Source organism: Aquila chrysaetos, chromosome 2 (assembly GCF_900496995.4).
Source record: "Aquila chrysaetos chrysaetos chromosome 2, bAquChr1.4, whole genome shotgun sequence".
Classification (NCBI taxonomy): Eukaryota; Metazoa; Chordata; class Aves; order Accipitriformes; family Accipitridae; genus Aquila; species Aquila chrysaetos.
The window spans coordinates 82,714,403-82,728,064 of NC_044005.1; the positions used below are offsets into that span (position 1 = coordinate 82,714,403).

Sequence of the window (13,662 nt, forward strand, 5' to 3'; positions counted from 1 at the left end):
AATGTCATCTCATGATGTGCATTAGCCCAGTGCCACTCAAAGCCAATGTATTTTTACTCATATCAAATTAGAACTGCAAGCTACTGTGGATTTTTTCCTTGAACAAGGTACAGCTGAAAGGTCTGCAAAGAGAAACCTGACTCTGAAGCATTTCTTTTGGAGCAATCCATAAACCATCTGCATGTGCCATTAATGTTGGACATGGGAACAAGGCTGCTCTGTGTCAAAATGCTCATGACAGAAGTGTTTATTTGGAAAACAAACCATAAAGGCTAATAAAAAGGTCCTTGATAAGTTGACAAAAAGATTACAAAGCTGAATGAAGGAGACTTGGACAACAATAAAACAAAGACCTGGGCTGTTCTTTCTCCAGAAGTTCCAGGCAAGGGAACAGGTAGAGCTTTCTAGACTCTGAGAAGAGCAACATCATGAATGGAGGTCTTGTCAGACTCCAAAGCATCCTTCTCATGGACATATATGTGAAACGGGCCCGTTCCTGTGCCTTTTGTTATCGCTGCAATGTCACATCAATGATGCACAACAAAGAGCCAGAAAGTGAGGGCTTCTATTCAAACAAGAGCTTCTGCATTGTCAAAGATCCTCAAAAGTTTGTGGACAGCAAGAGAACTCAGATAGTAAGGGAGGCACAGCCTTCAGCTCACGGTTATTTAGCATGTAATTTGATTTCATGTGTTTTCCTGCTTTGTATTCTTTGATTTCAAATCTGTCCTCAGTACCTGTTTCTGCCACAATACCTATAGTAAATTGCTAGCTCATATTGGATAGGCAAGTGGCCAGCTGAGACTATGGACATAATTAACTTGTCTATTTTAGCAACCCACCTCAAACCTTCAATTTATACAACAACACATCAATGTAAAAACATCTTCTGGTCACAGTCCTTTCCATTTTTTTAATCATCTGCCCCTCATATTTGTTACTTCATTCATCACAACATCTTGTAATTTAAATTGTAAGCTGTTGAGGACAAAAAGTATTCTGTCTTGCATATTTTTGTGTAATGAGACCATGAAAAATGAGACCCTGCCACGATAGCTCCTCTGGAAATTAATACACATCATAATATTATTATCACCCTTCAACCATTTCCTTATCACCTCGAAGTATATTTTTTCCTTGTTATGGTTTAACCCCAGCCAGCAACTAAACACCACACAGCCACTCACTCACTCCCCCCCCGCAGTGGGATGGGGGGAGAAAATCGGGAAAATAAGTAAAACTCGTGGGTTGAGATAAGAACGGTTTAATAGAACAGAAAAGAAAAAACTAATAATGATAACACTAATAAAATGACAACAGTAATAATAAAAGGATTGGAATGTACAAATAATGCACAGTGCAATTGCTCACCACCCACTGATCGACACCCAGCTAGTCCCCAAGTGGTGATCCCCCCGCCCCCACTCCCCCCAGTTTCTATACTGGGCATGACATCACATGGTATGGAATACCCCTTTGGCCAGTTTGGGTCAGCTGCCCTGGCTGTGTCCTGTGCCAGCTTCTTGTGCCCCTCCAGCCTTCTCGCTGGCTGGGCATGAGAAGCTGAAAAATCCTTGACTTAGTCTAAACACTGCTTAGCAACAACTGAAAACATCAGTGTGTTATCCACATTCTTCTCATACTGAACCCAGAACACAGCACTGTACCAGCTACTAGGAAGACAATTAACTCTATCCCAGCTGAAACCAGGACATTCCTGTATTTTTTAAGCAGAGCAATGGAAGCTGCTGTCTGATTGGCATTCAAACGTGAATAAGATGCCAAGTGCTGCACTTCTTTGCACTTTGCACCGTGTGCTCCCTACAGCATGCATCTGCCACAGAGAAAAGTGTGTTGTTGCAGCAGCAGATTAAATGAATCCAGACAGTTTTTGTCCTTCAGGGAAAGACACCTTGTTTTTGTCAGACTCCAGTCTGTCGATGCTCTAAAGTCACAGGATAGCAATCCACAGCACACGGCATCTCAGTATTGCGCTGGAGATTAAGAAATAGAAATTGTGTTCTTCTTTGGGAAAAAATGATCTTTCTTACAACATCCATTGACCAAAATGCTGCAGCTCTGGTGAGTAGTTGTCATTTAAGCAACCTTTGGCTTCCTACAGACCAATGAAGGAAGCAGATGGGTCTTCACACATTCCCGGTGCGTGTTTTCCCTCTTCCTGATTCCCTGAACACAGAACACACAAAAGGAGACATCGACAACATGAAGTTCATCTGAATGTTTCCATTAAGCCAAACCTGCTTTGAAGAGCAAACCTGACATCAAAAACCCATCTAGGGAGTGTTTTCCACTGAAACTCTGCTCAGAGAGAACACGCACAAATGGAAAGGCCTGCTGCCTGCCAAAGGAAAAAAGCTCTTGTGGTTGAATCACACATCCATTAGTAGCTGTGAATAGCAAGAGCAGCCTGTAATCATTAATACTACACCTTAAAATGATCACTTCATACTATTTTGCTTATGGGCAAGGGTGTTCTTAATATATTTTTTCTTTTATGCTAAGCAACCAGTTTTAACATCACAATTCTTTTGATAGTGTGATTCTGTGCATTCATAGAAATGAAAAGCTATACAGGACTTTTTTTTTTTTTTTTTTTTTGAGATATTTGTCTTCTAATAATCATGAGTTGTAAAAAAAGTCCTTCAGACATCACTCACAAGACCTCCTGTTTTTCTAGGGATCTGATGGCTCTTCTTGACACATGCAGTTTACAGCCCATGTCCCACTTAGCTCACTACTTCACAACCAGTTCATCCATGCCAGAAATAAACATATTGATGCTTTTATCCCTCCCTTCCCTATTCCAAAGCCACCTTGTGACCCCAGGGACCAGGCCGGATTCCTTTCAGTGCTAACAACTGCTCTGAATCATGAGCAACAGCAGGAGTGATTGCCAACAGAAACCTCACACTCCTTTCTTCACCCCTGGGAAGAACAAACATCCCGCGGAGACTATTTTAGAAGTATACGTTTAATAGATTTCAGTCTTCCACCTGGCAGAACCAGCAGATGCAGAGTAACCCATGGCTTTAATCATTTTCCTTCCACAGGCACAATTCAGCCATACAGCTAATTCATGCTGTAGATTCTGCTCAGTGAAGCACTGCAAATTATCCACACAAGCAAAAAACCACTTCCAGAGAGTAGATTTAGGTTAAGCATGATTCAAGGATTTGCATGCAAGACTCTCACCACAGTGAACCATGAAGACATTAACACCATGACACATTGAAAAGATACGCCAAATGCATTTATTTATTTAGAGTACAGAGAAGAGCCAACTTTTCATTCCCAAAACAATCATTCAGCGACAGTTGAAAATTAAAACTCTTCAAAAGCACCCAGGAATAGCATGTGGTGGTGATGTTTGTTTGGTTTTAATTAAAATATTTAGACATCTGGAATTGAAGGGAATGCCAACAACCTTCAACTTACTGGTAGAGAGAGGAAATAAGATACTTCTAGTATAGTCCTACCACTTAATTTTAGTTCACACAATTAAAAATGTTAGTCCAAATCTACTTGATTATTATATTATCTCATTTATACACTGAGCATTCAACTTCATGTAAGATCTCTGAGTTTTCTAAGCAGCTCGTCAAGGTACACTGCACAGTCCACCTGCCTGGCAGACCTGAGTTCATAATCCTCAGCTGAATAAAGTCATGAAGAACAAACACTTTAGTCTGATACTATGAATCGCAGCTCTGTTAAGACATCAGCTGACACCAATTGCAGTATAAATCTTGCTCAGTAAAGCAGAAAGGGTCTATTCACTTCTTTATCATGTCAGTTTAACAATGTCTGTTAAAAATGGTCTTTACTAAAGCTTTGGTTGCACTCATTTAGACATTTCTTCCAGGTTTATGGACAACATCAGGTCTCAGTAATTAAATGTTCTCTATAGTTTTGATGATTAAGAAGGTGACAACTGAACAACTAACACTATATATAGGACTACTACTTTCTTTTCCATTTTAAGATACTGTTCTTGCAGGCTAGAGAAACACTCCTCAGGTAATTTTTATTAGAGGAAATGGTTCTTGCAGCCATTCTCAGTGAGGAAGACTAGTGACTTGGTCAGGTTTAGGTCTACTAACATGAAGGGAAAGTAGTAACTTATTGGGAACAAATTTCATCACTGGCAATAAGATCCAACTGACTTTAAGAAACTTTAGGAAGAGACTGTAATTAAGAAATGCAGCATTTTTCCAAACAGTTTAAATGTGATTAAAAGCTTTTTAAAAAATTCTTTTTTTCAACATTACCTGGAAATACTAGATCACTACAGCTGAAGAGTGGAAATAAAATTTTTTAAATGGCACTGAATTCTAATAAGGAAAAAAGCATTTCTAGAGTTTGCTACATGTTCAAAAATAATTTTGTATCAGAAATAGCGTGACCAGCAGGAGCAGGGCAGGGATCGTCCCCCTGTACTGGGCACTGGTGAGGCCGCACCTCGAGTACCGTGTTCAGTTTTGGGCCCCTCGCTACAGGAAAGACACGGAGGTGCTGGAGCGTGTCCAGAGAAGGGCAACGAAGCTGGTGAGGGGTCTGGAGCACAAGTCTTGTGAGGAGCGGCTGAGGGAACTGGGGTGGTTTAGTCTGGAGAAGAGGAGGCTGAGGGGAGACCTGATTGCTCTCTACAACTGCCTGAAAGGGGGTTGTAGTGAGGTGGGTGATGGTCTCTGCCGTCAGGTGGCTGGAGATAGGACAAGAGGAAATGGCCTCAAGTTGCACCAGGGGAGGCTTAGGTTGGATATTAGGAAAAATTTCTTCACTGAAAGGGTTATCAAGCATTGGAACAGGCTGCGAAGGGAAGTGGTTGAGTCACCATCCCTGGGGGTATTTAAAAGACATGTAGACATGGTGCTTAGGGACATGGTTTAGTGGTGGACTTGGCAGTGTTCGGTTAAGGGTTGGACTCGATGATCTTAAGGGTCTTTTCCAACCTAAACGATTCTATAAGATCAACTACTAACTATCCTTTTGAGAAACTAGGTCTGAACTGAGAACCCAGAGTGCTGGTGGCAGGGATTACTGCAGAGATTTGAGCAGCATTCCTGGAGAACTGGGCTTAGTGTGTTCTAAATTCTGCACAACAGACAGTTTAGTAAATATTGAACCTATCATGTAATGAAATAATCATGTGGCAAGAACATTGCTTGCAAATATATGAAAGGCCTGTTACCACTACAGCTATTGTTTTTTCAGACACAAAACCCATTTATCAACAGCACTTTAGCAGAACCAGTTATACAGCTATATGGTATGGTATACAGAGATATGATTTTCCCCTCCCAGTTCTGTATTTAAGCACCTTAAGTAAGTATCGCACAGGTGAACTGCTTTAAAATAGTTTTCAACTACCTACAGGAAACAAGCGGCTCTTCTCTCCTCTGCCACTTAATTTGATATGTGCTGGGAGCCCACATCACAGTTAAAAAGAGTCGATATCCCATCAGATCTGCTTCATAATCAATTTGGATATGCCAGATCAGTGGCTGTGCTTCAGATCACTTTGACCTTCAGTTTGGAAGCAATTAAGCAGGCTGCATATTCTACTATTTTCATTTCTCATAAGGATAGTGAGGTTGGTTTGGTTTCCCCTCAGAAGTGAAGTTCCATTTACATATGCTGCAAAACAATTTGGAGATCAAAAGAAAAACATTGCGCCTAGAACTGGCACAAATAAACTGTCATGAGGCCTCCTGGGTGTAATAGGGGAACTTCTACAGAAAGTTGGTCAAATGTGTTTACAAGAAAATTTGCTTAGATTTTTTTTTATCTATATGCACTTATTTCATTTGGTGGGAACTTTAGAAGGGCAAAGGGAGGAGTTCATTTCATATGGCCTATGAAGGTCTTCAAAATTTTTATTGTGTGGGGACTTTTTTCTAGCTGATGCGTGAAGAGAAAATGAATGAAGTGACATTATTTAATCCAAAGTTGCAAAATCCTGCGGTTTCAATGTAAGGCCTAACATATCTCATAAAGTCTGTTTAAGCCAAAATATAGAGGCAATGGAGAGAAAGTCCACAAAAATCAGTGATTAAATTAAAAAGGACATTCAAATGTATTTTTCCACTGCATAATACATTTGAAATTTTTACAAAACAGAATTATAATATTCTTTAAATTAACATCAAAAAGGGGAGAGGTTTTTTTCAAGGCTCATTTCTAAATATACTGAGTATATCAACTATTGTAACTCTTATTACACACCCTATAACTGATCTGAAGCATATATTTAAATAATAGAATTTACTTTTACTATTTGTATGTTGATTCAGATATTTGTACTTCTTATTCTTGATATGCTGTAATAGTGATGAAACTGTGAGAAGCAAGACCCTAGGTGAATACCTAAATCCAAGTGAAAAGTTCCCCAGCTGTCAAAAATTATATTTCTATTAATGCTAGATCCTGAAAAATGCAGTTTTACAATCACCACTTAGGACATCATAATAAAGAGATGTGATCAACTGTAGATAAAACCATTACCTTCAACAGTGCCTCCTGATTTAACAGAGAGACAGTGTAAGAAACTCCCAGCCTCCTTTCTAAGTCACAGTTGACATGGATTCTCCATTTTCCATTCAAAATCATATAGCAACAGCAATTATAACTATTTTTTACCTACAGCACATTAAGAACTTTACATATATTTAATTATGCTCTAACTCCAGAGATCAGGGTAGAATTAATGTCATTCAGCCAGTTTCCTGGTATTTTTCTACAGCCAACCATTTCTCTGAAAACTGTAGTTGGCCAAACCACTGACACTCCAAAGACCTGAACACTGAGTGGCTGAATCACACGTTTCTAACTCTCAGGGCTCTCTGCTTAGATTGCCTCTATATTCTACCCAAAAGCACTAGAGCAGCTGTCTGAACCAAGGACACTCTGCAGCTTGGAAGATTAAATTCTTATTAAACATAAAAATAAATCCAAGTGTCATAGACTTTAATGGCCCAAAGGGCCAGTCGGATCATCTACTTTGAACAGTGCAACACAGACCATTACATTTCATCCAGTAGTTCATGCATCAATTTGACCAATTCAGTTTCAGCAAAGACATTTCTTCTGATCTAACTTGATTTTTACTGAAGTTCACTTTATAAGTGCTGCCATTAAGAATGGCAGAGACTTTCTGTTTGGGGAACACCTCCCATGATACAACTCTGATCCTGATCAGAAAGTAATGTTCTTCTAAAAAATAAATACTAAGGTTGTGCCATACCTGCTTCTGCTATACTAACGTCCCTCTCACTATCCCATGTTCATGAAGCATCTTAATCAAGGTTTGTGATTATATGACAAAACATCTTCAATTTGGCTGAGAACTTCCATTTCAGCTAGACACACAACATCTTGTGATGCTTTCATTGTAGTTATCATTTTTAAGAGATATTGAGAGTTCATGTATCTTCCTGCTTTTTGCAGCCTAATCACCAAGTCCTTCTCTCCCTCGACAGACCTACATCGATATCACCTTCCTGTCTCTGCTATTGATCTACTTTTCACCTACCCTAACCCACTTCTAAAGTCTTCCAGTGCTTCCTCTGTTAACAAGTTAGTATTTAGGTTATCTATTCCTACATATTTCCCAGCTACAATTCACTCTTGACATTATTCCAGCCATTTTTATACCTGTTTTCCAATCAGTTTACCTACATAAATGCTTCAGGTTCCTTGGGGGATTGAATTACACCCATTGATCATAACCTTTGACCAATTCAAATGCCTTAGATCCTTCAGCATTTGAGGGATTTAAAGAAATCTTAGCAAATAAGTGTGCTAAGGGGTGAAAGTCTTTATTTTTCTTTTTGTCAACTAGATACCAAAGGTAGAAGTTTCGATGTTGAGATAATACCATTACCAAGAGTACTTCAAGAGTGCAGATCCAAGTGGAAAGAAAGGTTAATATTCTCAAAATGGTCTGTTAAAAGCAGGGATCCACTGACATGAACTAGGCTTCAGATTCAGACGGGCCAGTGAAGGATGATAACATTTTGTAGAGTGGAAGGGATAATAAAACATGAGAGGCAGAGACTGGCAAGGATGGCAGCAAGGACGGGTTACTCTGCTAATGTGAACTAAGTAGTGGACTTCATACAAGTTCTAAAAACCACCATCAGTAACATCTATTTTGTAGCAGATAAGGAGGAATACACAGGATGGTGAAATAAGGAGACTGTGAACAGCAGAGGTTAGTTCAAAGATGCCAGTTATTCAGTAGACCCACAGTGTGGTAAAAAGAGGAGACAAAAAAAAACCCCATACGATGACCTAAAAGGACAAAGTTATTCTTTTGTGGATTTTTAAGAGGCTTGAAATAGACAAACATTTTAGAATATTCTATATATGCTTTAAAAAAAATAAATAAAATCTTAAGGATCACGATGTGAAATCTACCCAAAAGAACCACTCACATAATGAGACCTTGACTTCATCTGTCTAGCTGTAATTCATTAGATGTGCACTAGGGAAAACAAGGAAAGCATCAGTAATTATATTGCGATAAGCTTGCCCAAAAGCTCTGCATTACATCTGCCTTGCCCTAATGGTTTAGGTACATGTAGGGAAGAAACAAAAAGCGTAAATGAACTCTTAAGTTTTACATCCCTGCAACAAATCTGGGCCAGGAAGCCAGAAGATGATAGCAACCCAGGTAACATAAATGTCCTTGACAGGCCAACATGTCTAAGTAAAACTAAAAGTTTTTTGCCATAGGTGCAAGGTTTTAAGTGTTTTCCTTCCTTGGTTAAAGTGAAAAAAAACCAGGGCGCTAAACCTGGGGTTCTGGAATCCTTTTATTGTATTTAGCATATTACCAGATTTGTGGGAAAACAGGTTTTTCAAATAGTAGAATCTTTGATATGTTAAACTTCCCTGAGTATTTTGATAGTAGAAACCACAAGAAATTTTACATTTCACAGCCATGTGAAAAGAGCAGCACCACAGAGCAAGTACCTGCGTCGCAAACGCGTTGCCCTATCTCATCCTCTACACGTATTCTTGCTGCCATGTCTCTTTCAATTACATGGGCTTGAGACTGACTGAAATGTTCACCATCTTCAAGGGAATCTCTCAGTCATCCCCACTGCCTCTGCTTTGGCTTGCACTGCTGATTGGTCTGGGAGCATGCAAACCGGATTCCTTCTGGAAGAAATCCACCCAAAAGGCACACTCTGCAACGCTCCTCTATCTCCTAATGCCCACTCCAGCCATACTGTAAGACTAAAACTAGTCAAACTCCCAAAACATGCCCAGAAGGAACGCCACGTGGTCAGCACCAACGCTTTTCCTGCGTGGACCCGCTCCTATCGTGCCATGATGGTAACAGCTGCCCCTGCTGTTCCCCTTGCCGAGGCAGCACTCCGCACCTCAGCAGAGCACTTCGTAAGTCACAGCCAACCTGTGAGCTCCTCACCTTCCTTCTGCAGAACACCCAATAATGAAGTTCTCTTCATTAGATCTTGAAAGGCGGTGAAGTCAGAGACTGTTTTCTTGTCTTTGATGCTAGCACTTCAAAAGATCACAAGCTGTGGACCGGCAGCCCTTTTCAAACACCCGCCTCTAAATTTAACCATGGTAATTTAAGATCGGATGTCGTAAAGAAGAGTACTTCCTATATGAGCACCATGGCTGCACAGGGCTATCTTTTGGCACAGTGAATCCCCTCAAAAACACAACCAAGTATTACCTTAGTATCTCCTTTACTGATCCAGAACACAGAAGTGTCTTGTCAGAACAGTTTCAAACTTTAGATGTTTGTGTGTCTCCTGCTTTTTTTCAAGTAGCAAAATATAACAAAATTTACTTTAAAGATTCACTTAGGAGAGTTGATGCTTGCAAATAGATCCATCTGCAATGCTTTATTGCAGAAATACATTTTCTTTTCAACTTGTGAAAGAGTAGCATTTGGGATTTTGTGGGGGTTGGTTTGATTATTGGTTTGGTTTGGTTATTGGTTTATTTGCTTATTTGGTTTGTTGTTATTTCTGACTACTGCATAATCATATCAGGGTCACTGGGTTTTCAGAATCCTTCTCTTGTGACTAAATGCTATTTTTAATAGCACTACTACAATGCAGGGAATGTTTTCAACTGAATGATTTACATATTCTTAGTGATTTTTCCTTTCTAATCTCAAACAGCTCTATAATCAAGGAACAAGTGATTCTTACTGTATTTACAAAGCAGTAAGAGTTTAAAGCTCCTCAGTGTCAAACTGCTCAAAAGGAGGATTCTCATTTTTGATTTTTCCACATTATCAAGTTCAAAATATTCTGCTTTCAAAGACAAACCAAAACGGTCAAAAAGTATGCAATATGAAAATAAATTGCCATTTTCTTCAAATAGCAACCAAAGCATTAATTTCAGTCCTTTGCTAGCTACTTGTAACTGTATGCTATAATTTGTACATTTTTCTGTTATATATTTTATTATAGTCCTCCTGACAGGCAATAAAAGGGAAGAAAATATAGTTTAAAGCAATTTGTAGTACTATTAATCAAGAGAGGTAAACTCACAATAATGAAGTAAACCAATGAAGGACAAAGGCTTTGTCACGTACAGTTACATTTGTTGCATTTCAGATTAAGATTTTTCGTTCAGAGGATCTGTGTGGATCTATTCTCTTCCTTGTAATAGAGACTTATTTTTTAAATTTTATGCTTGAATTCCTAAAAATAACTTTATTCTGCTGACGTAGCAATCCACTGTGGAATCCAAGAACAAGCAGCTCATTCCCAGCATAACGGATTTCAAAGCACGCGCGGAGCTCAGAAACGCAGAGCTGGGAGTTTTATCCACACAGCGAGTGACGGAGCCCACACGGGTAGGGTTAGGCCGTAACAGAAACTTTTCTACCGCATCAGAAATCCCCTCGGCTGGGGAACACCCCCTGCGCTCAGTGCCTCGACCACCTCCTCCATCTCCCAGCCGTCCCACTTAGGAATGTGAACCTCGCCGCAGGTCTGGAAGAGTTCCGCTCCTGTGAGGAGGGTCCACCACGTCCACTAAGGCACCTCCAGCTCAGGGAGCCAGAGGACCCTCGCCGCTTGCCAGGACACTTCAAAACCCCGAGGCCGAGTTTCCCAACCCTCCAACCCCACCAGCGGACTTCCACACCTCAGGCGGGGTGCTGCCAGGAGCTCATCCGACAGGAGAAGGCAGGCCCACGGTGGGCGCGCAGCTCCGGGCCCCTGGGCCCAGGACCCCCAGCGCCCTGCAGGGCCCGGGCGCAGGGCCTTTGCTCAGGCTGCAGCTCTGCCGCTCCCTTGAACAGCTGGCATCCAGAGCGGTGTGGGGTTTGGTCGTCTACACAAAGCAGTGGCTAAAAATAAACCGAGGAATAACTCAGGGAAGAGAAGAGCAACGGCGAACCCCGGCAGATCCTCTTCTAACCACAGACGACATGCTTTGTTTTTAAAGCCTGGTCTTGCGCTAGCCCTGTGCGAGTTACGTGCCCTTACAGGAACGCTCTACGTATGGAAAAGCAAAGATTTAGAGTTAGCCCAAAATCTTAACAGTAACCAAATAGCCTTTAGTCCAGTCACAATATTAAATGTCTAAATCCGTCAATTATTGTAGAGAAAATAAAACCTCTAACATAATACAACTAGCAAACGTTACATACTCACACACTCCCTCGTATCTGTTGCACACACCTTTCCACCACCCCTTGGGGTCCTGGCATCAACAGCACATGGTCAGGGTCCCACGGTGTTCATCAGGAGTAGCAGGATGCTGATGGTGGGGATTGTTCTTTCTTCTCTCTAAAGTCCACCTGAGGTAATACTACACACTTCCAAAAATGTTCTACTCACTGTTCTTTCTTCATTGGTCTGACAATTCCACATTACAGCCAAATAATTATATATAGCGTGGTTTACTCACGTTGCACATTTGTTCTTTCTTCTCTTACCCCTAAAAACTTGTTTGGCACAACTCTTTATGTTGTATTTCTTTAAGGATCAGCACTTGGCCATGAGCGATTCGTTTATGTCCATGGGGCCTCTGGCACCTAAGATCATAGATTAAATGATTCTATGCAAAATAACTACTTACTACTAGCCATTAGCTACAGAAATATATCAAAATCATCATAAACATAGGTAGTACACTACACAATTGTACAAAGTTAGGCTGTCACTTGACAGTTGCTGTTATGGCTAAAACAAAGCTTCAGGTAGGGCAAGATAAGCCCAGATAAATCAAGCTCAGTCAGTCTTCATGCTAAGGCCTTGCAGAGTTAATACAAACTACTAGCAATGACAATACTGTGTTTATGTGGTTACCAATCTATACCAGTAGCTAGGTCACCCTCCAGAGAAGGGGAAATGTCGTCTTGAAACCCCTTAAACATCAGATAAAATAAAATGCAGGCCTTCCAAATCCCCGGGAGAATACTCTAACAGCATGATATAAAATACCAGCTCTACTTAGAGCTTCCACCCACTGCCCAGTGGCCACTGCTTGATTGCATGCCGTTCCTGTGCTAGGTGACTTGGGCTTTGGTGGAATGGGTGGAATATAGGTGACCCAAACCTGCGTTCAGACAGCTGTTTCGCTTAGCAGGACACAGGAGGCTCCAGCCACGCTCAGACATTGAGGAAACTTTAAAATTGAAAAGGAATATACGGTAGTAAGTTTTTACCTTCTTCAAGATGAGTCAGTTGGTGGAGCATCAGTTTTTTGGATTACCTTCTTACATACAGGTGTCTAAACTCTGCTTATGTTCTATTTCAAGCACCAAAACTGGCTCTCTAAATTTAGTGTCAAGGTACACAAATTAGGAAGCTGATTTCCCTCAGCTCCTCACATAGAAAAGAGACAGACTCCTCCAGAGGGTAATTTTGATCATAAGAACTCCTACTTAATTACCATCCAAATACAGCTAAAAAGAAAATACCACAAACTTTTGCTTTGCAATTTATTTATTAAGAAGAAACATAAAAAAGTGACCACAAAATGGGATAAAAATATTTAAACATTTTGAAGAAAAAAAAAAAAAAGGTAAGTCAGACAAAAATCACCTAATAATTGGGAAGGAACTTTCATTTCCCACCCTTCAACATGCCATATAAAACAGTATCCTAAAGCAGCAAGAGTAAGTACTGGATGCAATTACAGCTTCAGTATCTATCTTTCTTTTCTTCAGCCTATTCAAAGCACTAAATGCCTGCGTCTTCCAGGTAGTGAAGTGCATATTCCTGAGTATAGGGGCAAATTCAGCTAGAAAAGGGAAAGAATGAAAGAAAGGGGAAAAAAAACCCAAACAAACCCACAACCCCAAACCAAAACAAAAAACCCAAATAACACAGCTGCTTAGTCTTCAGTGAAGTATGCCTCCAGTCCTTCCAGTTCTGCATCAGCTGTTGTATTTGAAGAGGTGGGAGCAGAATTTGAATTCATGCTTTCCTGACTATTATTTTTTTGTTGAGAGTTTCCTGAATTACTTGGTTCCTTCTTCAGTTCTCTACCACCACTTAATAGTCTTTGACTCTCTGTAAAATACTGATTAGGATGATTCAAAGAAAACCCAATGTCATCAACCTGCACATAAAAGGAAAGGAACAGTGAGTTATTATATTTATTTCAAAAAGTCATCTTTTCCACAGTCAAGAACAA

The 13,662-nt window shown here is 40.3% G+C and overlaps 1 protein-coding gene across 2 annotated transcripts in view; it reads right to left on the reverse strand.

Moving 5' to 3' along the window:
* Nucleotides 1-12,961: 12,961 nt before the first annotated feature.
* Nucleotides 12,962-13,662, reverse strand: part of PRIM2 (DNA primase subunit 2) — a 133,813-nt gene continuing 133,112 nt past the window's right edge. For both annotated transcript variants that reach the window (XM_041121013.1, XM_030004955.2), the window contains one exon: nt 12,962-13,587. In XM_041121013.1, the coding sequence (XP_040976947.1) occupies nt 13,360-13,587 (228 nt within the window). In that variant the 3' untranslated portion in view covers nt 12,962-13,359. The remainder of the gene's footprint in view (nt 13,588-13,662) is intronic.